General features: G+C 39.5%; 1 protein-coding gene across 1 annotated transcript in view; it reads right to left on the bottom strand.

Annotated features, from left to right (window-relative positions):
* Positions 1–23290, bottom strand: part of nsmaf (neutral sphingomyelinase (N-SMase) activation associated factor) — a 29267-nt gene extending 5977 nt beyond the window's left edge. Inside the window, exons 1-26 of the mRNA XM_080417940.1 lie at positions 23162–23290; positions 18657–18743; positions 17405–17483; positions 17163–17224; positions 16087–16123; positions 15892–15942; positions 15414–15488; positions 15057–15104; positions 13763–13815; positions 12734–12863; positions 11716–11787; positions 10935–11043; positions 10347–10523; positions 9664–9743; positions 9071–9161; positions 8430–8493; positions 6185–6236; positions 5966–6086; positions 5092–5223; positions 4950–4992; positions 4145–4311; positions 3144–3255; positions 2051–2109; positions 1069–1136; positions 881–948; positions 356–479 (exon numbers count right to left, since the gene is read on the bottom strand). Coding sequence (XP_080274066.1) covers positions 356–479; positions 881–948; positions 1069–1136; positions 2051–2109; positions 3144–3255; positions 4145–4311; positions 4950–4992; positions 5092–5223; positions 5966–6086; positions 6185–6236; positions 8430–8493; positions 9071–9161; positions 9664–9743; positions 10347–10523; positions 10935–11043; positions 11716–11787; positions 12734–12863; positions 13763–13815; positions 15057–15104; positions 15414–15488; positions 15892–15942; positions 16087–16123; positions 17163–17224; positions 17405–17483; positions 18657–18743; positions 23162–23199 — 2199 coding nt within the window. The 5' untranslated portion in view covers positions 23200–23290. The remainder of the gene's footprint in view (positions 1–355; positions 480–880; positions 949–1068; positions 1137–2050; positions 2110–3143; positions 3256–4144; positions 4312–4949; positions 4993–5091; positions 5224–5965; positions 6087–6184; positions 6237–8429; positions 8494–9070; positions 9162–9663; positions 9744–10346; positions 10524–10934; positions 11044–11715; positions 11788–12733; positions 12864–13762; positions 13816–15056; positions 15105–15413; positions 15489–15891; positions 15943–16086; positions 16124–17162; positions 17225–17404; positions 17484–18656; positions 18744–23161) is intronic.
* Between the last annotated feature and the right edge of the window lie 529 nt (positions 23291–23819).

Below are 23819 nucleotides of genomic sequence, written 5' to 3'. Positions count from 1 at the left end.
TCAGTAGCCTGACAGGAAATGGGGAGAGATATGGGGGGGTGACACAGCAAAGGTCATCGGGATCGGGAGTCGAACCCGCGACACACTGTCAAGCTGGATTACCAGCGTATGTGGTATGCGCCTGGACCGCTAGGCCAGCGGGCGCCCCTCTAAACATGCTATTTTTTTTATATGAATCCTGAAAAGTAACAGTGGACATATGAGGTTTCCACTCGACAGAGATGATATAGGGCTTAAGTGGTTGACATAACCATGACATTATTTATAGCTGAACAGCTACAAAGCAACTGGGCAAACAGACAAAGACATTGTATCATTACTTCATTGTAGTGTAGTGGTGTGTTGTTGCTTTTACCTTGACAGTGGAGTCCCAGGAGGCGGTGTACAGCCGGTCATCATGCCAGCACATCTGACTCACGGCGTCATCGTGTCCCATCAGTGTGTCCTGTCTCCTGCCGTACGGCACGGAGTAGAAATACCTGCCCAGAAGGAACACAAGGTCACAATTAACCAACTGAGCCTGACATATGTACAAGCTCACAAAGTGTCGCTTTGTGGGCTGGTAGATGTGCTATTTTTGTGCGCTTTTTGTGCCATTTGTTTTAATTTGTAAAAATGTTGAAAAACTTTTGTAAATTTTCGGCTATAATGTCATGCCCAAAATAGGGGTGTAAGGTTGAAAGTGGGTAATTAATTACGTTGGCCTTTATCCTGATTAAAATGTAACTGCGATGAAATAAATATTTTCCCTCAGATGTGACATTTCATTTTATCTCCTTGTTATCTCCTACTTCTCCTCGTTGTGACATAAAATACAAAGAATTTAATATGTAAATGGGCACAAAACCAGTGTCACATCAAGTGTGTGTAAAATACTTACACGTTGTTGTCCCATGAAGAGCACACCACTGTTTTATCATCAGGAAGCATCAAACATGATGATAACGCCTGAAATAATGGTCAAGTCTTATTAACTTCGAGCGAGAGATAGAGATAGAGATAGAGATAGAGATAGAGAGAGAATCAGAGAGAGACATACAGTAAGTAGTAACAAACACTGCTGCGTACCATGTTGGAGAAAGACATGCTTCTCTGGAAATCATTTAACTCTTTGGAAAACATTTTGAGCGTTGAATCTGGAAAGGACAATGATATAAAGATCAATGTTGCTCCGATTTAAGAGGAAGAAACCCAAAACCCACTCAGGAACTGATTCTGATCATTTTCCCCCACAAGGCCCCCCACAGACACTCCAAAAACCAGAAGCGGACGGTGAGTGAGATAAAGTAGTATATCGTTGCTGTCGGGCAGAAACTTCTTATCTCCACATTACAAAATATTTGTGTTTTTTCGTAAATTAACGCAATACTTGATTATACTACAGCGTCACACAAAAGCATCAAAAGTAGCAGATCTGCAAGCTCGAAACGCGGCGCAAAGGGACGTGTTTCGAGCTTGTCGATCTGCTACTTTAGCTATTTTGGAATTTGAATCCTGAAAAGTAACAGTTTTGTACATATGAGGTTTCCACCCGACAGAGACGATATATCAGTGAATATCAACAAATCCACACTATTTAGAAAATAATAATTTCATCATAATTGATTAAATGGAATATGACCTTAGCCAGAATATGAGGCAATATCCCACATTACTGTGCACATGTAAATGTAGCTATCGATTCCAATAGGAGGTAAAAGCTAATGATTTAGATCATGTACTCAACATTTCACATGCATATACCAAAAACAATGTCAGCGGCACTTTGTTGTGTTGCTAATAAGGCATTACAAAGAGTGAGCTTTTTGGCTGTTTAGGCAGTAATAGATGGTTATTGTCATAAGACTAAACATTAGGCAGTCTTGACATAATCTGGATATTTTGTGTAGTACGCCACATGCCGTATGAGCAGATTTTAATTCATTTTTATTTTCAAATCCCCCACCAAGTACTTACTCACATATACTGTGAATAGTTATAAATAGTTATAGATAAATATTATACATAGTTTACTTCAAACTAAGCATCAAACATAACATATTTTCCAGACCTTGTGAGGTAGAAAAGATGGCTGATCCATCTTGAGACACAGCGATGCCTGTGACAACCCTGTGGAGTTGACAAAATGGTACAGACATGATGTTACATCAAATGTTTCAGTGAGTAGTCTTTAGTAACTAAATAAGTTGTGTAATATATTAGCAGGACACTTCTGCACAAAGACACGCACTCAAACAAAATGGAAAGAGATGTGTTGGGAACCTTTCCACACTTTAATGCAGTGGTTCTCAAACTTTTTCATGTCAAGGACCCCCAAAATGATATGTATTTGGCCGCGGACCCCCATCTCAAATATTTTGTTCCAGGGACCCCCAGAAGCAAAGATTTGAGTTACAAATGTTCACATGAAAATATATATATTCAAAGGTTTGTACACATTTTTCCGATTTTTCAAAAATAGCAGATCTACAAGCTCATAGCGCGGCACTCGGTGCTGCGCTATGAGCTTGTATATCTGCTATTTTTGAATAGCCAAAGTATAAAAGGTCAAACTTATTGTGACGCTATATTAAGACATTTTGCTGGGGACCCCCTGGTACCCCCCCCAAGGACCCCTGGGGGTCCCCGGACCCCACTTTGAGAACCAACGCTTTAATGAATTCAAATTACATAAAAAGTTCAAAGCCAAGTGACCTGCTCTACCAAACGGTCACATGACAGGGAAAACACATTTGGCAGTAACAATAATGCCACAAGATTTTTCTACTTCTGTGGTTTTTCAAAAGGTTATTCTGTGGGATTTTTCTGAGCCTTTATTTGATAGGTGTACAGAGTGGTTCTGGATCAGGGCTCACTTGAAAATCTCGAAAGCGTTCACGAATCACAACCCACCCATCTGACCACATTTCTGTCAATTTTGTCTTCAGATAGGTGGACCGTGTGCATTTTTCAGAGCATATTTATTTGAATGATCAATCTATGTTCTGGCTTGGATCAATGGAACTAACATGGAACTACTTTAAGTTCCTATGTATCTGTATTAGGCCTAAACATCAGCATTTTTGGTTTTAAAGAAACAATACCATGACATTGTTTTACTTTAAAAAAAAACACTTGCAATAACCTCCATAATCCATACTTACTCTTTGTGGATTTTGTGGCTGTTGATGACTTTCAGATTCTCCATGTTTGCCCAGGCCAGTTTTCTGCTCTCTTCAGTCAAATCTTCAAAGGAGGAGCCCTCACTTATAGAGACTACACAAAATAAAATAAACAACTGTACATTATGAACACATCATGAAATCACATTAGCAATTGTAATATGACAGTTTTTTTGTACCAATGTGTGTACAGTGGTCCTTGTCACTGGCATTGTGTACAACCAATGGAACAATTTGTACAGCCTCAGAGTTATGGGGGTCCTTGAAACTAAAAAGTGTAATAACCACTGGTCTACTGTATTGAATGCAGCCGTGATATCTAAAAGCATAAGAATGGAAAAAATCCCTTGAGTCAGTAGCTAAAAGATTGTTAAGTGCTATGATGAAGGTCTTTTAAACCAGACTGTAAGACCACAAGAAGAATGCCATTTACGGGTCTAAAAAAAGACTGAGCTCAATACATTGAGCTCTCTGAGCAGTGTTGCGAGATCTTGCGACAGAGATAAGCAACCAGGTCAATGAAAACAAGCCCAAAAGAAGCGACTAGGCTACGGCCATTTGAAAATAGCCGATCCTTGTAGATCGGCTATTTTCAAATAGCCGTAGCCTAGTGGCTCACAATGCATAGCAATGCGACGCGTTGTGAGCTTGTAGATCTGCTATGTTCCAAAAAGAAAAAGAAAAAAAATGGTAATTTAGGAATATATTTTACATTTTAACAACACAAATCTTAAATGGGGGTCCCTGGCACAAAATATTTTCAGATGGGGACAAATACATATTCATTTATGGGTCATGAAAATGGTTTGAGAACCACTGGTTTAAACAAACAAAGCAACTACACCTTAGAAACAAGCCCCCCCAAAAAAACGCAACCCACAACTACCAATATTTACAAGCGACTTTACAGAAAAACAAGCCCAAAGTTGTTTTTAATAAGTGGACATGGCAACAACACTGTCTCTGAGTGTGCAGGGTTATACCTGCAGAGAGCTCCTTGACCGGCCTGTCCATACTGGGGCTCATGGTCATGTTGTGGAACCTGGGGGTTATCCTCTGGGGGTGGGGGCTGGTGAAAAGCTGCGTAGGGGTTTGGCCAAACTCCAGTATCTGGGTGAGCATGGCGATCCTCTGTTCAGGATCCTCAATGCTTTTCAGATAAGAAAAGAAAAAAAAATGAAACATGAGAAATGAAAACGAATGAAATCACATCAACATGTAATGCTTAATGCCTAGAATTGTTGGTTCTCTAAGTGGGGTTCGCCGGGTACCCCCAGAGGTCCTTGGTGAGGAATACTAGGGGGTCCCGAACAAAATGAGTTTATATAGCATTACAATTATTTTAAAAACAAACCTATTTTATACTTTGACTATTCAAAAATAGCAGATATACAAGCTCACAGCGATACACAAACTCAACCTTTGTGCCACGATATGAGCTTGTATATCTGCTATTTTTGAAAAATTATCTTTATATATATATATATATATATATATATATATATATATATATATATATATATATATATATATATATATATATATATATATATATATATATATATATATATATATATATATATATATATATATATATATATATATATATTTTTTTTTTTTTTTTTAAATATCATTTCTTTTTTAAGCTAATTTCTTTTACTCAAATCTTTGTTTCCGGGGGTCCCTGGAACACATAATCTTTTAGATGGGGTTGTGCGCACATATAATATTAGAGGGTCCTTGAAAACGTTTGAGAACCACTGGCTAAAAACGATTTCATTTAAATACCTGTCACAATCGACGCCACCCTCGTACGTCAATGGGTGGAATACTGGAAAGAAAGAAAGAAACAAAGAAAGTAAGAAAGAAAGATAGTCACTGACTGACTTCAGATGCATGTGGATTGTGTGTGTCTGCTACAGTATGTTACCATTGTGAGACGCGACCGCTTCACTCCCTCGTTGTTTGTAGCCAAACACCAGGTCAATCCACTCATGGAGGTGTTCTGACACATACTGACTCTCCAACGCAACCTTGTTCTTCTGAAGGAAGTCACTGGCGTCTGGAATTCACACACACACACACACACACACACACACACAAAATTGTATTACCCACACTCACACTTTTCTACGATAAAAACAGGTGTACTTACTCGTCTTTTTTGCACTCATTAAGACCTGAGGCCGATTATACAAATGCCTTCTAGACCAGTAGTTCTCACATTTTCAAGATTTTTCAAAAATGTTGAAAAATGTGATATGAACAAGCTCACAGCTCGGCACGCTTGCCTGCTATTTTTGAACAGCCAACGCAAAAATCTAAAATGACACAAAGGCTTTCCCGGTTTTAATGGGTTAAAACGCTTTATTGTTCCTACTGTACCTAAACTGTTGCATATAGAAGGCACTGTGGTGTTGTATATATAATGTGCTGTGACAGCTACTGATAAATGCTGATGGTGTTTATAATATGCCAAGCGTATACGTACATTTTGTACACACATTACACTGATCTATTTTCATTATCCTACTAGTATAAAACTACTGACTCTTTTTTTTCCTCTTTTCTCTTTTGCTTTCTTTTTGTTCTTTTACTTTTTATCATTACCTGTGCCGCTACATTGTCTGAAGGAAGCCGAACAAAACTACATATGTATGTAGCTGTGCACAAGATGTAACAATAAAGAACAACCTCGAACCTTAATATCAGTATTGAATATATGCGAGTATGGATATGACAATATTATCTTCCGTTTCGTCAGACAGAAGGGATTAGCAGTGTATGACTGGTGGTAGATATACCTGAGCTCCATGGTGGGAGAATCACATCACCAACCATGCCTCCATTCTGCTTTCTCCCCAAATCAAGACTCATTCTGTTTTCCAGGAAGCTGCAGTCATCCCCATAGAATTCTGGAATCAACTAAAAAAAAACGCAAGGAACCATGCAAAGTCAAGATTTTTGTCAGCGAACATATCGATAAACTGACAAAAGAATGATCAAATATAAAAATGTTGTACCTCTTTGAAGTCTGTTGCACCATCTAGGCAATTTTTCCATGTTTCACCCATGCTGTAACCACATAGATTCACATCTGTTTAATTATGTACATTGCTACAACCCCCTCCTTGCATCAACAGATGAACCCATTTAGACCTGTTACACCTATAAGCTTCGGGCCATCTTTCTGTAAGCTATTATGGTGGGCCAGAATATCGTTGTTGTCGGGCAGAAACTTCTTATCTCCATATTCGAACTTTTTGTGTTTTTTCAAAAAGAAGCAGATCCACAAGCTCGAAACGCGTCGAAAACAACACGTTTTGAGCTTGTAGATCTGCTACTTTTGAATTTGAAGTAACAGTGGACATAATTTTCACCCGACAGAGACGATAAAATAAACAGGGCTACAGTAATTATAAAACTGGATATTGTGGCAAACCACCTTATGCAATAATAAGGATATTGCTATAAAATGTACATAAAGATTTCTGTTGTATATAACTGCATACTGATAGAACTGCGTGTGTAATTAAAACGTTACAGTGGCAAATAGAAACGCTTACAGTAAGTAATCTTTGAATGTTGCACGAGGCCCTTCAGTTCATTAAAAAGTGAAAAAGAATGTTTTTGTCTGGAACCAGACAGCCATACTGCTTGTCGAACAGAGAACAGGAGCTACTTTCATGGAACAGGAGCTCTTTCATTGTTCAAGGTCGTACAGAGAGAAACAGTGTAGGAGTCTTCAACGTTTTTCTGCCCAAGGACCCCTTATCTGAGAGAGAGATGAAGCAGGGGCTCCCACTACATAGTGAGCTATCAAACATAGACTTGTTTGACAGCACTATCGTCAGTGCTGTAAATTAATTAAGTTTGTTTGTTTGTGTTTGTTTACACATTATCTTTTCTATTAATGTTGGATTCATGTTAATGTGTTTCAAACATTTAACCACTCAAACCCTCAATACTTAGAAAACGTGAACTTCGGCTCTGTACTTGTTCTACTCTTTTTTTCCCTCTACACCAAATCTCTTCACAGGAAATAGCAGATCTACAAGCTGATATTTGTAGATATTTGTTGTAGATCTGATATTTTCCGCGAATGTGCCCTCCAGAATAGGGATGCTAGGGTTCAAGTTTAAATGTAAAAAAAAGAGAAAGTTCCTATCACACAAAGATTTGGTGGACCCCCTGTAGTAACTCTGAGGACCCCCTAAGGGTCCTGGAGCCCCTGTTGAAGACCCCTGGTTTAAGGCATGTGAAACATAGCTTGTTTTTTATTTAAATTGTTTTTATTGTCATCCAAAAGTCTAAAGATAGAAAGTTGAAAAATAATTATGCCTTCAAACCATTGGTTCTCAAAGTGGGGTCATTGGGGGGGGGGTACCAGGGAGTCCCCAGCCAAATTTGTTAATATAGTGTCACAATCATTTTAACCACTTTAACCATAATATTATTTAATACATTATTATTATGATTAATTTATTTTTTGTGAACATTTTTAAATCAAAGATTTGCTTCTGGAAGTCCCTGGCACAAAATATTATTGAGATGGGAGTCCGCAGCCAAATACATATCATTTTGGGGGTCCTTGACATGAAAAAGTTTGAGACGCACTGGTTCAAACTACCTGGCTTCATCAATGCAAAAGCTGTTGTCTCTCAACTGTCCACATCCTACCTTACAGTACAGTCATGACTACACTAGAGGGCGCAGTGCCACTGCTGTCTGATTCATGATTGTCTGAGCTTGTCATTCACTCTCACTATGGATAAAAGTGTAATAAACATTCCTTTCCTTTGACATTACAGCCTACTGTATATATGGGACTGTCCTTCAGATATATTGTAATCATCATCATTTACAAAATTATTATGGGCCGCCTGTTGCTTACCACTGTCCTAGGGACCACTGTTTCGGGACCCGTTTTTATGGGTCCCAGGTCAATATCCCCTTTTCTTTCCGTTTCCTACATTGTTTTTTATTATTATTCTTTAAAAAAAGAAATACATCTTCATAAATTCAAAACAAATTCAAAATGTTTTCAAAGAATTTCATGAAAAAATCTAAGAACTTCCATAAATTAGGGGGGAAATCTACAAGCTCACAACGCATCGCGATGCGTTGTGAGCTTGCCAGACAGCATTGATATGTATGTTATTTCGATTTTTGAGAAAAAAAGAAAAGAAAGAAAAGAAACGCTGATGAAAATCCAAAATAGGGACAACAGCCAGGTTGAAAGTGTCTCAAAGAATGCAGAGGACTAACCTATTAAACATGCGATCAGCATGGTCATAACGTCCATTCTGTAGACACAGCATGTGCTCTGGTGCTGCAAGGAAGGAGGGACAATGTTTAGGATGAAGATGAGATCAAGAAAAGGATATTTAACCACTTAAACCCTCTATCATTTGATGACCGGAGGTCTATACTAGGCTCACTCTATACCAAATCTCTTTGACGGAAATAGCCGATCGACAGTATAAGCTCACAATGCATCGTGTTGCGGCAAGTTGTTAGCTTGTATATCTGCTATTTTCGCAGAATGTTCGCCTAGTATGACATGCCCAGAACAGGGACGCTATAGGGTTCATGTGGATAATAAACATACAGTAGATACAATTCATTACGATATTTGGGGTAGTAACAGGCAGTACATCATAAATAGTCAGAATGGAATGTATTGGCTATATTCTATCCCTTGATAAAAACTTATATTTGACACACATTACATCTTTTATGACACCCAGATGTTCAGGCCGCTACGCACCCCCTCATATCTAGACGGACGTATTGAAGTACAGACAACCGAAAAAGCATATTGCCCCTGGACACGGCTGTCTAAAAATCCCATAGAATGTATGTATTTATGCATTGTATAAAAGTTGAAGGGAATGAGAGGAACATACCCACTCTGACCAGGTAAAACAGGACATAACCGGGAGATGAATAGTGACTGCCGAACATGAAGCGGGGCTCAGGCATGCCTCTGAAGCGGCTCTGGAGATCAAGAGAAAATGCCAATGAACACAGCAATAAAGTGGCATTTGCATGGCATTGTCCTCTACTGGCTTTACTTTGCTTTCCACAGCAGATAGAATCACCTCAATATAATATAACTGGTCTACTCGTCATAGCAACATCCAAGCCAAAACAGTACCAGGCAGGGGGGCAACAGTTAATCAAACTAATAGATCATAAAAAATACATATAGTTTAATAAAATACTAAATTTTGGTGGACAATTTGATTTTCTTGTCATAGGCGACCAAAAAAAAGAGACAATCTGCAAGATCTACAGGCTTGTAGATCAGCTATTTTCGCTATTTTTGCGTGACACCATTGTAGGATAAAGTATAAAACAGTGGTTATTTTCTTCTCCAAGTCAATTGGTTTAAAAAACGAAACACAAAATAACTAGAGAGTTAGGTGTATAAATAAGGTGAGTGGAGCAGAGCTGGTAGCATGCAGAGGGAAAAGCCACAGGTCATGTGTTCTCTCACCAGCAGCCTCTCCAGTCGCTCCTGGTTCAGCGCTCCAACAGGCCTGCCCAGGTCTCTGAACGTAGCAGCGTTGGTCAGATCTACAGCAGGAGGCAGAGGGGGAGGGGAGGGGATATTCATACTTTCATTCATTCTTACTTGCCCCCGTCACACAAAAGTATCTAAAGTAGTAGATCTGCAAGCTCGTAGATCTGCTACTTTTGAAAAGTAATCCTGAAAAAATAACAGTTTTGGACCTATCAAGTTTCCACCCGACAGAGACTATATACAGTACAGTTCCATTAACCCAACAAATTAGCCAGCAGCCATTTTGACCATGGCTATGTAAATGTGACTACAAAAAGAAGCAATATAAACACACTGCAATATAAGATCACCAATTTGACCCATTTTACCATCACCAATTCAATTTAAATCCACTAAGGATGCCTCATGAAGGTCTACGTGATCATATGTGTGGCTATCGTCCCTTCTTTTTGTGGTTACTTAATGGAAATACTTCCAAGGTATAGCGAGCCAGCCAGCCAGCAAGCCAGCCAGCCAGCCAGCCAGCCAATCAATCAATCAAGTCCTATTTTGCTTGTAAAAGAGTGCAAGTGGTTGTGGACAACAGACACCAAAAGTTGACTTTGTGCCCTGGTTGTATAACCAGAGTAGACATGGAAAATACAAGTGGTGTGTACCTAGCTGTGGGCTGGTGTAGTCGGTGATGACCCAGGGGAAGACGGGGTACTGGGACAGGTCGTTGCAGCTGCGGTCCGCCAGGTTGTTGAGGTGCACGAGGTACTGGTAGTTACTGATGTGACCGCGCTGCCACTGCAGCATGTAGCTCTCTGCCGTGTGCTCCGTCATGTGGTTTTCTGAGCACACAAAATGATAATGATACAGGTAAAATGGACCCCAATTTAGACGCAGAAAAAAGTGGATGTACTGTACATAGGCCTGTCATAATTATTGCATTAATGCCTAATCGCAATTATTTGAGGTAGTCGCAATTATTTTTCATAATCGTTTCCATGTTGATTTTTTTATTTTTTTTTCAAACATAGTGGAAATAGCAATTCTACCATCACCAATTAATCACCGCTTGTAGATCGGCTATTTCCACTATTAATGTTTTTTTGTACATTTCTTTGTATATTTACGTTATTTGTAATATCTGGCCTGTCCAACCTCAAAGCCTAAAGCCAACCCGAAGTCGTTTGATGTAGGCCCTCCCTCTGTAATACCTTCATTACTACTACTACCAATACTACTTTCATTTTACTGACCCAGGAAAGTGGCGATGTAGTAGTATATTTCATCTCGGTCCGCAGAGTTGTAAAACTTCAGATAGATGTCAGAGCGGGAGTCGTTCTCGGTACAGAACACCTCCAGGCCCTGAATAATACGAGAGAATGGACACACACACCACACACACCACACACACACACACACACACACACACACACACACACACACACACACACACACACACACACACACACACACACACACACACACACACACACACACACACACACACACACACACACACACACACACACACACACACACACACACACACACACACACACACACACACACACACACACACACACACGCACACACTTAGTCTATCAAACAAACTGCCGCCTACTGTATAAATATCTTTGGCAAAAATAGTCTATCTATAAGCCTGTACCTCAGGGGTCTTCAACAGGGGGTCCTCAGTTACTACAGGGGGGGCCACCAAATCTTTGTGTGATATGATTTTAGTTTTTTTCTTTTACATTAACCACTTGAACCCTAGCATCCCTATTCTGAGGGGAACGTTAGGCCAAAATAGCAGATCTACAAGCTCACAACGCCTTGCAGCGCGAGGCGTTGTGATCTTGAAACACTCCCTTTTTCATCTGTCTCTCAGCTAAGGGGTCCTTGGCCTGAAAGACCCCCTGCTGTAGATCAACTATTTCATGCCTAATGTTGGCCTCTTGTTACATGTCCAGGCAGGATAAGGGACACTAGGGTTCCTGTGTACAGGGTTTGAATGTGTCTACAACAACAACTCACCAGCGGTCTGAGGCCGTGTCGTCTCTTGTAGATCCGTCTGATGCAGTGCAGCTTGATTTGAATCACCTGTTCCTGAAACACAGTATAAAATGTGACATGAACTGAACAAGAAACAAAAGAAAAGGAGAAACTAATCATAAATTGTGACGAGTTGAGTTGTTTCACAACAGCTGATATAAAATAAAACAGACGTTATAAACAAACTGTATGCCAAATAGACAGCAGGGTAGAGCTAGGCTATACTATGTACTGTATTTACCCTTGTTGTCAAATATACTGCGCAGTAGAGCTAGGCCATATTAGTTCAGTCAGGAACACTCACGTCAAAGTAGATTTAACCATTTAATGCAACAAACTTGGCGTTAAAAGGCTCCGCTCTTGGAGATGTTCCCTGAAATTTGTCCAAGCAACATTGCTAAGCAAAATCAGGGAATGTTAAGCAAAAACCCCCATAGGGATACAATATCAAACAATAAGCAATACATGACATATTAGCTTGAATCAGCAGATATAATATCACAAGTATTTGAGCCTATGCCAGACTCTGATCAAAAGGTGGGCGCTGGGGCGGAGGAGGCAACTACGCAGCAGCGAAGCAGGCACCAAGACAAGCAGACACCAGGCCTAGCTTGATTATATACAGTACGTTGTTGTGTTTTGTCACACACAAATCAACATTCTACGCCCATGTTTGACACTGCATCTTCATTACACAGGTTTGATGAATACTTGATTCGGATTGGTCAGTCAAGGCATTTTGTGGTCTGTTATTTCCTCACAGCTGACCTGTGTCACCTGTGTCTGGGTTTATTTATCAATAATGGCCACCTTACAGTACATTAGATTTACACATTGATATGAACAGGACGTCTAAATAAAACAGGTTGAGGGGAAAGCGACAAGACAGACAGACAGACAGACAGACAGACAGACAGACAGACCAGGGCTACTGCACAGCTCAGTAGAACCCAGCAGGAGTCTCTCTGACACATAGTACACAAGGACCTTCACAACTCACTGGATAACTATTGAGAGGCTGGAAGTACAGACTTTCATCCGTTATGCAAACGTGACCCGGATTTGACACCAGCGGCAGGACCATCTCCACCGTGCACTCCATGTGTAGCCTTTCTGCAACACTCTGTAAGCTTACAAACAAGGACAAACTGTTATCAATCTGCCTTTGATTTGAGGTTAATTTTCTTTTTTCTTTCTCTTCTGCACTGGAAATGTATCCGTTATTTTGACTACAGACTTCTTTTGTTTTATGCATCCTGTCATTGTATAATTGTGTTTCCTTTGCTTGGTGTTCTGTTTAAAGCACATTGAATGGCCTTGTTGTTGTTGTAATGTGCTATACAAATTAAATGTCCTTGCCTTGCCTATCACAATGCTGCAACAGCAGGAACAAACGCAGTCAAATCCTTTATTAACCTGAAAGTCTATTTTTACACATTTAAGCTTTCAGAGTTACTCCGGATTTGACTGTGCACATGTCCATTCATGGAGACTTGTCAAATAGAGGTTGACTTATTTAATCACGCCCTATATACTTCATTATAAGACAAATGGCAAAAATAGCAGATGTGCAAGCTCACAATGTGTGGCACCTTGACGCATTGTGAGCTTGTAGATCTGCATTTTTTTATATTTTGGAAATAAACAAATTTAAAGAGTGAAAAACTTTTCTTTAAAAAAAAGGTTTTTGAAAATGTGTGCCCAAAAGATTGAAATTAGCAGAAAGTGGTAAAGAACATAGAAAAAAAAAATTCAGAGGAGAACTGTGACTTTTAGAGGATTATATTCATAACATATATCTCCATATTATGCCTATTAGTGTCAATTTGCAACACATAAATAAAGCCATTAATACTGTAGCACTACAATTTATCATCATATAGACCATATATTAACATAACAACCATATAAGTTGCAGAACAGGCTTCAGACAGCCACTCATGACAGTGACAGACAGCAACATTACACGCCATTAAATCACTATCACAACAGCATGGCATGCGTCCACTCCAGCTTCACATGAACATACTTGTTTTTGTCAAATGATGATCTTGCAAGTCGTGACTGTAAATTAGCTTCAATCTGAAAAGACAGAAGTGTAAAGGAATCAATACTTTTTTAGGACAGTGGTTCTCAAACATTTTCATGTCAAGGACCCCCAGATTGTAGTAGGCCACAGACACGCAACTGAAGCGATTTTGTGCAAGGGACCCCCCGTAAGAGAATGTTTCTCAAGATTTGCCAAGATTTGTCAACAGCTTCCAACAACAGTTAAAATTGTTCCTCATTTTGCAAGGGACCCCCTGGAACCCCTTCAAGGACCCCACATTGACAACAAGAACAACGTTACAAGTATACTTAATTAAGGTCAATTTATCATTATGTAGCAGAAAGATTTTTCTATCTTTTTTATATACTTCCATTTTATTTGATAATTAAGTTATGTAGGTGAATATTGCAGTAAATACTACAAAAGTGGGGCTAGAGATGGAATGATTGTGAACGAGTGTCAGCTTGTGATGCACTATGTTTGCTATTCAAATGAAGTCCTGGTCAAACATCCTGTATGGCAACACTTCTAAATGGGGTAACAGAATATGATGTAACACATGAGGTTAAGGTGTAGCAAATATCCTGTATGGCATAACTTCTAAAGGTGTAACAGAATAAAAAAGGTGGCATTAATGGATAGAAGCTTTTAACACGAACAAAAATGCAAAGAATATATATTTAAAACACAAAGTTACAAATAAACTTCTCCATGAAGTTGATGAAAGAGCATGGGACCTCCCTACACCCCAGTTCACACACATCTACTCTATCAACTGGTCTATTGTACAACAACCTATTTTATTTCAAAGAACCCCAATGTGATATGAATTAGGCCAAGGGTTCCCAAACCTTTCAGGCCTCGCCCCCCCAAAATAATCATATTTGAAGATTTTGAACTGGGGACCCCCCACCCTGACAAGCACTTGGAATTGTAGGTGTTGAGGCATTGCATTTAAGGATAATTCCTTTTAACAGGACGTTCATGAAAGTCCTTGCGGGCTTGTTTCCAATGAGGGCCTGTGAGCAATTAGGGGTTAAGAGTCTTGCTCAGGGACAAATTTCATTTCATCGACACATATGCTGGCGTGGCCTGCATATGTGTTAGTTTGACTCGGTTCCACAGAGAAACATTGTAAAATGCCTCGCACTGCAAGCCCCCAAACTGGTCCTGACCCCCAGTTTTGGAACCACTGCACCCTGGAACGCCCTCCGAGGACCCCTGGGGGGTCCCCAGACCCCACACTGAGAAACAGTGATGTAACATTACTCACCATGGCTGTCTGGTCTCCAAGCTTGTCCAGGCAGGATGCTCTGTGAAGCTGACATAATGTCACACAACCAAGTTACTACAGTTTTGTATCTGTCAATAGTTTTTATTTTGATTTCGTTTTGAGTTTTTTTGCTTTCAATTTCGGTTTAGTTCTGATTCCATTTTTAACCACCATTTTTAACCCCAGCATCCATATTGTGGGGAAAGCTTTCGGAGAAAATAGCAGATCGACAAGCTCACAACGCGTTAACGCGCTGTGAACTTGTCGATCGGCTATTTTCTGCGAAAGCTATTTTGAAGCTAAATAGCTAAAGCTATTTTGGGGACAGTGTTTCTTGGTGTAGAAGAGCTAACATACCTGTAGCAACGTTTGGACCACATCCTCGGTTTTATTCCAAACCTCGAGCTGAAAGACAACCTTGATCTGTTTTCCCTAATAAAAGATCGGAGGGGTCATTCAACATGAGACTAGTGTGTCACAACACAAAAATGCTAAACGTTCTAATACATTTGATCAACTTCGATTTTATTGAAGTTTATATTTGAAAACATTTAACTTAGAAGCAAAATAAACACAAGTAACTTTTATTTAACCATTGTTTTAAACCATTTTTAAAATAACCAATCTACTATATCAGCCAAACCGATATATTGGTCTGGCTCTACAGTAGCTGACACAATGTTCACCCATTGTGAAAATTGGTGAACAGTGGGTCATTTCAAGCTCACAATGCATTGCCATGCGACGTGTTGTGAGCTTGCAGATCGTCTATTTCTCTTTTGGGTCTCGGGTTAAAAGTTGGGGAATCGCTGCACCACAGTACACTGACACTTACCCTTTCAATCGTGAACGGTGCGATCACATTGCATTCTTTGATATGGTAAACCTGAAACCCACAAGAATTTGTATATTTATTTACAACCAAAATACAATAAAAACACACGTCTACAGTCTGTCAATGCATGAGAGATGACGCATGTTTTAAAACCAAAATCAAATCAAAATATGTATAGGACACACACACACACACCTGTTCACATAGGATAGAGATCCTAGAAGGCTTGTTCCTAAGAGGAAGACATCAATCAAATACATTCAAATACAAATATAACAGAACTCCATTGCTGTGTATTGTTACAAGTAAGACGCGCGAACGCGGGAAGCGAACGCAAAAAAAGAAAAAAAAATATGAAAAAGAAATATAAAAAAAAAGTAACCAATAAGAAAATAAAAGAAAATATATAAAAAAATCTGCGTTAAAAGGAGCATCTTAGAAAAATACAAATGCACAAAAAAAAAACTTTGAATGTTTTTGAACAATTGTGTTAGAAGTGCCTGTTTCACCCACTTCCGGGGGGCGGAGCCAAAATCCGAGGTCGAAGTATTTGTTCGTAGACCCCCACTTAGGGGGGGTAGAAAAAGTTTTGGAGCGATTCGGGCACTTTTCATTTAACATGGGGTTTCAATGGGGAGTTTTTAGGAGCGTGGCTTCCGGGGGAAGGAGCGGGCTTAAACGCAACCTTGACAGGTGTGTTCAGTTTTCAAAGACCTTTCATTTGATGTATGGTACGTCTAAATTGGACATTTACTTATCTCAGAGGAGCTGTACGCAGGCAGTGCACACAGAGACACAGAGACACAGAGACACAGAGACACGACACACACAGAGACACAGAGACACAACCCGAGCACGGTTTCATAGTAAGCTCCACTTGCGCGGAGGAGGGAGGCTTCGGCGCGCCTCCTTCCGCTGCGTTCGCAACTACCTAATCGTCTCTGTCGGGTGGAAACCTCATATGTCCGAAACTGTTACTTTTCAGGACTCAAAATCAAAAATAGCAAAAGTAGCAGATCTACAAGCTGAGGATCTGCTACTTTTGAGTGATGCTGTAGTATGTATGATCAAATAGGATATTCATTTACGAAAAAACACAGACTTAGAATATGGAGATATGTAGTATCATAGTACTCCATAATTACGATGTTTATCGTTACTACATCATTGCTATTGTGTTACAACATAGTATCGCATTCGCAGTACTCTTACCGTGTGTATTATTACTATTTAAATGTATAAAACGTACTATATAAAATGTCTATACTCACTCATTGAAGGGGTTTCCCTTTTCCTCCACAAATTCAATCCTTTTACAGTCTTTTAGGGGGATCTGAGGACAAACATTTATAAAGAGAACCTGGGTTACTAAGCCGAACAGAGCACACTTTTTATGAATGCCATTACAGTACAAGCAGAGATTATCCTTATGAACAGATGTTGGTCTTCAGCATGTCTCCAGCAACTTCATGTTATTTGGTGTGCTAAAAAAAAACAAATTATGACAATATACCTTTAAAACTGGTTCAGCAAAGTCTTCCGGGTCAAATATGATGGACTTGGAGCACACTTTGAATGAGCCTCTGACCTTCCTATAAGCAAAATAAGTTGTTTACTGTTTACGAACACAGCAATGATGCAATTATTATTATACGTTTTTTTTTTCAAGTACGCCGAGAACAACGGTCTTATATCAGTGGTAAACCGGGAAAACATCTGTGTCACTCATTTTTGATTTTTGCGTTGGATATTCAAAAATAGCCGATATACAAGCTCACAGCGCATCATTTTGTGCTGCGCTGCAAATCTTGAAGACAGAACTACTGATTCTGTAGAATCTGCCTCAGGTCTTAATGGGTTAAGAAACTTTTTCAGGCCGAACAAAATTCGGAATAAAAATCACCTTAATGGCTTGTGTGATTATAGTCGTCTGGAATTAGTTGGAGTGATGTTTGCACAGAGACAGATTGAGTTACACAGCAGACAGCAGTCACAGCACACGCTGACCGCTGTGACCCTGCAGGGTTGCATTGTGCTTATCGTTGCTGACGGCCAGAAACCTCTTATCTCCATATTCTAACTTTTTGTGTTTTTTCGTAAATTAACACCCTACTTGATTACACTACAGCGTCACACAAAAGCATCAAAAGTAGCAGATCCACAAGCTCAAAACACGTTTTGAGCTTGTGGATCTGCTACTTTTGATGCTTTTGTATTTGAATCCTGAAAAGTCACAGGTTTGGACATAATGAGGTTTCCACCCGACAGAGATGATATGTTATTATATTGTTTTTGTATCTAGTTCAGCCGCTGCATGTGTGTGTGTGCGATATGTTAACTGGTTCATCGTCTCTGAAGCGCGATTGGGGATATGTTGTATTCATAACACGCGGCACAAGGACAACACAACCTCACTAACAGCGATCGGATATCACTGCATACATTCAGCAATGTGAATGTGTCAGCAATAAGCCACCAGAGGCGGTGACTTTACTTTGAGGTTCGACACAGAGCGGGGTGCCTCTGACCAGGTGGTGAGTTTGTAGATGGGATATTTTTTTACTTTGTTTTTTTTTATGTTAGATTTTGGCAATGAAATATGGAAATATGAAAGTAGTTAAACCGACGCAAAAGTCTTACAGGTTGAGATCATTGTCGTCACTATAGCCCGATTTATACTTCGGCACACAGTGGCGTAGTGTGTCGAAAATGGCCGACCTACAAGCCCACGATGGAGCATAAATTAGGCGTAACGTGTCACTTACCTGTCCTTCTGAGAGCTTGTGGTTATGAGCAGTGCGGTGTGCTGTTCAAAATAGTATTCCTCCAGATCCAGCAACAACAGTGAAAATCTTGGGGATAAAAAACAACAACAGAGTACATGAAAATGACATCAGAACAATAGATCCAGTGTGTGTTATCTAACAGAGGTTTAGTGACACCAGGCTTATTGACCACTTAAACCCCATATAGGTCGACCGGAGTCCCCCTCAGGGGTCTATCCTAGGGTCTTTTCAGTTTTTTTGTTATTGTGGGGAAAGCTTTCGCTGAAAATAACCAATCGACAAGCTCACAGCGCGTTTGCGTCGATCTGCTATTTTCTGCGAAAGCTTTCCGCACAATACGGATGCTGGGGTTTAAATGGTTAATTATCAGTGTGTTGTTCATTAGGCCGTGTGGTACCAAACTTTCTACGAAGTCCGAACCGATCACTAACCCATTCAGACCGGGAAACCCATCTGTGTAACCACTTTAACCATTATTTTATACTTTGGCTATTCAAAAATAGCAGATATACAAGCTCATAGCGCATTTGTGCAAATCTTTGAATATATATATATTTTTTAAAGCAAACAAAAGTCAAATCTGGTTCTGGGGGTCCCTGGAACAACATATTTTGAGATGGGGGTCCGCGACCAAATACATATCATTTTGGGGGTCCTTGACATGAAAAAGTTGGACCACCACTGATATAGTAACATACATTTTTTTCAGAAAACCGTAGAATCGGCCTCAGGTCTGAATGGGTTAAACCGATTCAAAAGCTAAACCGCTATCCACACGTTTCCTCGGGCGTTGTGGGCATCACTTCCTGTCGATTTGATCCCTGATTAGTCTCGTGTGGCCAGACTGTTGCCTCTCGCAATTTTCAAATGTTTCCGGTCATACAGTCTGGGACTCGGAAGCTCTGATCATGATTAGAATATAAACCGGATGTGAAGCTTCCTCCCCACTTCCGTTTCGTCTTTACAGTCGCGCAAATTTATCCGACTATAAATCAAAATCATCTAAGTATATTTAGCTTGCTGCTTAGCAGAAATGGAAATTAAAAAAGAAAATGTAAAGATATTTTAAAATATATTTTCGTTAACGGAAGTGCCAGCTTCCTCAATCGGATTTCGGGAGTTGTAGTTCCAGACTGTATATACTGTAGCATTCGGAGATTGTGGAATAGTTGTCCTGTCCATTTTGACTGATCAAATCGACAGGAAGTGATGCCCACAACGCCCTTAGAAACTTGTGGATAGAGAGAAATGTAGTTTATTAGAAGTCTAGCAGGAGGCTATGCCAGTAGGCTACGGTTATAAGGAACTCAAGGGTCCTTCTGGCCGATCCACACGGTCACGACTCTTTTCTGTTCTGGCCCCACAGTGGTGGAATGAACTCCCCACTGATGTTAGGACAGCAGAGTCACTGCCCATATTTCGCCGCAGGCTGAAAACCCACCTCTTCAGGAAACACTACCCTTCCTCTCTGCCTGACCTACTTGTTGTTAACTAGTTGTACGAACGCTTGTTTTCTATTGTTGTATTGTTTATTGGATTTGTTTAGTCGGTACACTTATTTGTTTTAGCTCATGCTCATTTGATTTAGCTATTTTGTCTCATCTGTTTAAGGAAATAGGTAGCTGATATATTGCACTTTTACCTTAGCGCTAGGTATACTCTTGGTTGCTTGTTTTTGCAGAAAATGCACTAAAGACGAAGGTGATTAGTAGTTTTCGTTCCCTACCTATGTTGAATACACTTATTGTAAGTCGCTTTGGATAAAAGCGTCTGCTAAATGACTGTAATGCAATGTAACTATTGTTTGTCTTTATAAACTCTTCGCATTCATTAGATTAGATTTAATCGAATTGTCTTACTGTATATACGTGGCAAAAGTGAAATCTATGATCTGAATGGTCCTCCTTCCTTATATACATTATCTAATTGTGTTCTAGTCTTGTGTCTTGTGTCTTGTGTTCTGTCTCTAGACAGTGGAATAATAGTGAAATTAAACGGTTCCTCATTTTGCTGTGGGGGACCCCTGGGCGTTCTCCAGACCGCACTTTGAGAACCGCACTGCTCTACTTGATCATTTTTGTTCCATCTCCAAATATGCAAATAATGACAGCAATGAATCATCATGAATACCACACTGAGTCATTAGAGTGCCAAGTGTCAACACAGTAAAATCTGCACTGCAGCATTCATTTATCCATTTATAACTGACACTATAACAATTATATGACATGTTCACCCTGGTGTCAGATAGGACACCTACTCAATGGTGGAAAGTAACTAAGTACATTTACTCAAGTACTGTACTTAAGTTCAATTTTGAGGTATTTTTTTTTTTACCTTACTGGAGTATTTCCAATTTTCAATACTTTTACTTCTACTCCACTACATCTCAAGAGTCAAATTTGTACTTTTACTCTACTAAAATTATTTGTAAACTTTAGCTACTAGTTACTTTGCCGTTACTTTCCCTATTTTATACTTAGGCTATTTGAAAATAACCGATCTACAAGCTCGACTTATTGTATTTTAGAACTTTAGAACTATACTTTTAGTACTTTAAGTATATTTTTATACCAATACTTTTGTACTTTTACTCAAGTAACATTTTGAACACAGGCCTTTAACTTGTAACAGAGTATTTTCATATTGTGGTATTGATACTTTTATCTGAGTACTTCTGACAAGTAGCCTATAGAGTAATGCCTAAAGCACATAAGGAGTATACCTTAGGAGCTTCAGACAGTACAGGGCAGTCTGCCCAACACAGTCTCCATAGTCTCCCACGAGGGAGTGCCAACAGGGTAAAACAACCAACTACATACTAATTCATTCTAACTGTGTAAGATTATTTGTGAAATTTACACTTTGTAACTCAGTCTGTGTGTACATTACAAATGGAACCAAATGGACCCTGACAAATGGACCCTGAGTCCATTTGGTTCCATCACACACACATCACAGTGAACTATTGCAGCTCAACTGTAAAAATCAGGCAACTTCACGCATCTTAATGATGCATATAATATGCAATAATAATAATGAATGACAGTAAACTTGCAGCTGTAATGCAGTGGTGGAAAGTAACTATATGTACTCAAGTACTGTACTTACGTACAATGTTGAGGTATTTTTTTACTTTACTGGAGTATTTCCAATTTTCAATACTTTAACTTCTACTCCACTACATCACAGAGGCAAGTATTGTACTTTTACTCTACTACAATTATTTGAAAACTTTAGTTACTAACTTACTATTAACCACTTCAGCCCTATATACATTTTGACCATTTGAAAATAGCAGATCTACAAGCTCACAAGGGTATGTTCAAATGATTATTTGAAAACTTGTGAAATGGGACATAATATTCTGCATAATGAGTACTTTTACTTTTGGTACTTTAAGTACATTTTGATATCAATACTTTTGTACTTTTACTCAAGTCAATTTTGCATTCCGGTCTTTTTCTTGTAACAGAGTATTTCTACATTGCAGTATTGATACTTTTACTTAAGTAAAACATGTGAACACATTTTCCACCACTGCTGATCGACGAGTCCATTTGGTTCCATCACACATGATGACAATGAACTATTGCAGCTCATCTGTAACAATCAGTCATCTTAATGATGCATATAATGTACTGTAGCTGTAGAATACAACTCTCGTAGACGTATTTATGATTCTGACGTTTTCAATCTACGAGAGTTGTAGGGTTCACCCCCCCATGGACACAGGGACTTTCTGCACTATGCCCCGTAGACACTCCAAACATGTACAAATTTAAAAAAAAGTGCTTACCCCCAAGCCCCAAATGTTAACTGTCTCTACGCGGTAGTAGTTTAATGTAATAATCCATATCTTTCAATAAAGAAGTGTTTTAATGCCGTCTGTGGCCGAACGCCATTTTTTCACCCTCGTTTACTTCCTCTTTACATTTAGTGTAATTCTGGGTTTCACCAGATGCGCCCCGTCACTACCCGTCACTACCGCCCATTGGGAACTTCCGACAGAATCGGCCACAGACGGCATTAAAACACTTCTTTATTGAAAGATATGGATTATTACATTAAACTACTACCACGTAGAGACAGTTAACATTTGGGGCTTGGGGCTAAGCACCTTTATTTTCAATTTGTACATGTTTGGAGTGTCTACGGGGCATAGTGCAGAAAGTCCCTGTCTCCATGGGGCGTGAACCCTACAACTCTCGTAGATTGAAAACGTCAGAATCATAAATACGTCTACGAGAGTTGTATTCTACAGCTACTCATCTGTAACAATCAGACATCTTAATGATGCATATAATGTGCAATAATACTAATGAATGACAGTTAGTATAAACTTGCAGATCAGATGTAATGCAGACTAGCCTAAAGCCTCGTCAACTCCCACCGTACGACGGTGTGTCGCTTGCCGACAACAAGACAAAGTATAAGTGATCATTCATTATGATCTCCTCTAAAGCTCATTAAATAACACTAACCTCTCTTTAGATCTCTCTCTGGTCCTTAGAAAGGCCATGGTGGTGCAGACTATAGTGTCAGATCTCCTCCATCCACCGCTCACTGTTCTGTTGTTGTTCTGACACCAAGTAAACACGGAAACTTCTCGTTCTCACTGACCACGTGACCAAAGCGAGGGGGCGGGGCCAGGGCAAGGCAAAGAGGCAGGCAGGCAGCGGGGATGACGTCACATCAGACCTGACAATGGATTCCAAAATAAAATGCAGATTAGTAATTGCGTTATTATTATTTATTTATTTTTTACAGAGAAAGGATATTATCACGTATCTATCTGTCTGTCTGTCTGTCTGTCTATCTGTCTGGCATTCCACATCAAAAATGTGGAATGCCCTACCAAAAGGAGTAAAGGAGTGTAAAACCCTACTCACTTTCAAAACTGCCCTAAAGATACACCTTCAGGAGGCTGCAATTCGAAAATGGCCCCTGTCTATTCAGTCTTAACCTACCCCCCTGGCCCTCCCCCCTATTTCTTTTTCTTCTCTTGTACATTTTTTTTTCACTCTTCATACCAGTAACCTGTAAGCTGATTGTATGACGTTCTGTATAGTAGTGTGTATATCTGTCTGTCTCTTATATGTCATCATGATTTGTGTGCATGGGGATTTCAGCTTAAACAAG

The sequence above is a fragment of the Gymnoscopelus braueri genome, assembly GCF_963280865.1.
Source record: "Gymnoscopelus braueri genome assembly, chromosome: 21".
Classification (NCBI taxonomy): domain Eukaryota; kingdom Metazoa; phylum Chordata; class Actinopteri; order Myctophiformes; family Myctophidae; genus Gymnoscopelus; species Gymnoscopelus braueri.
This window is presented reverse-complemented; position numbering and strand designations above follow the sequence as displayed.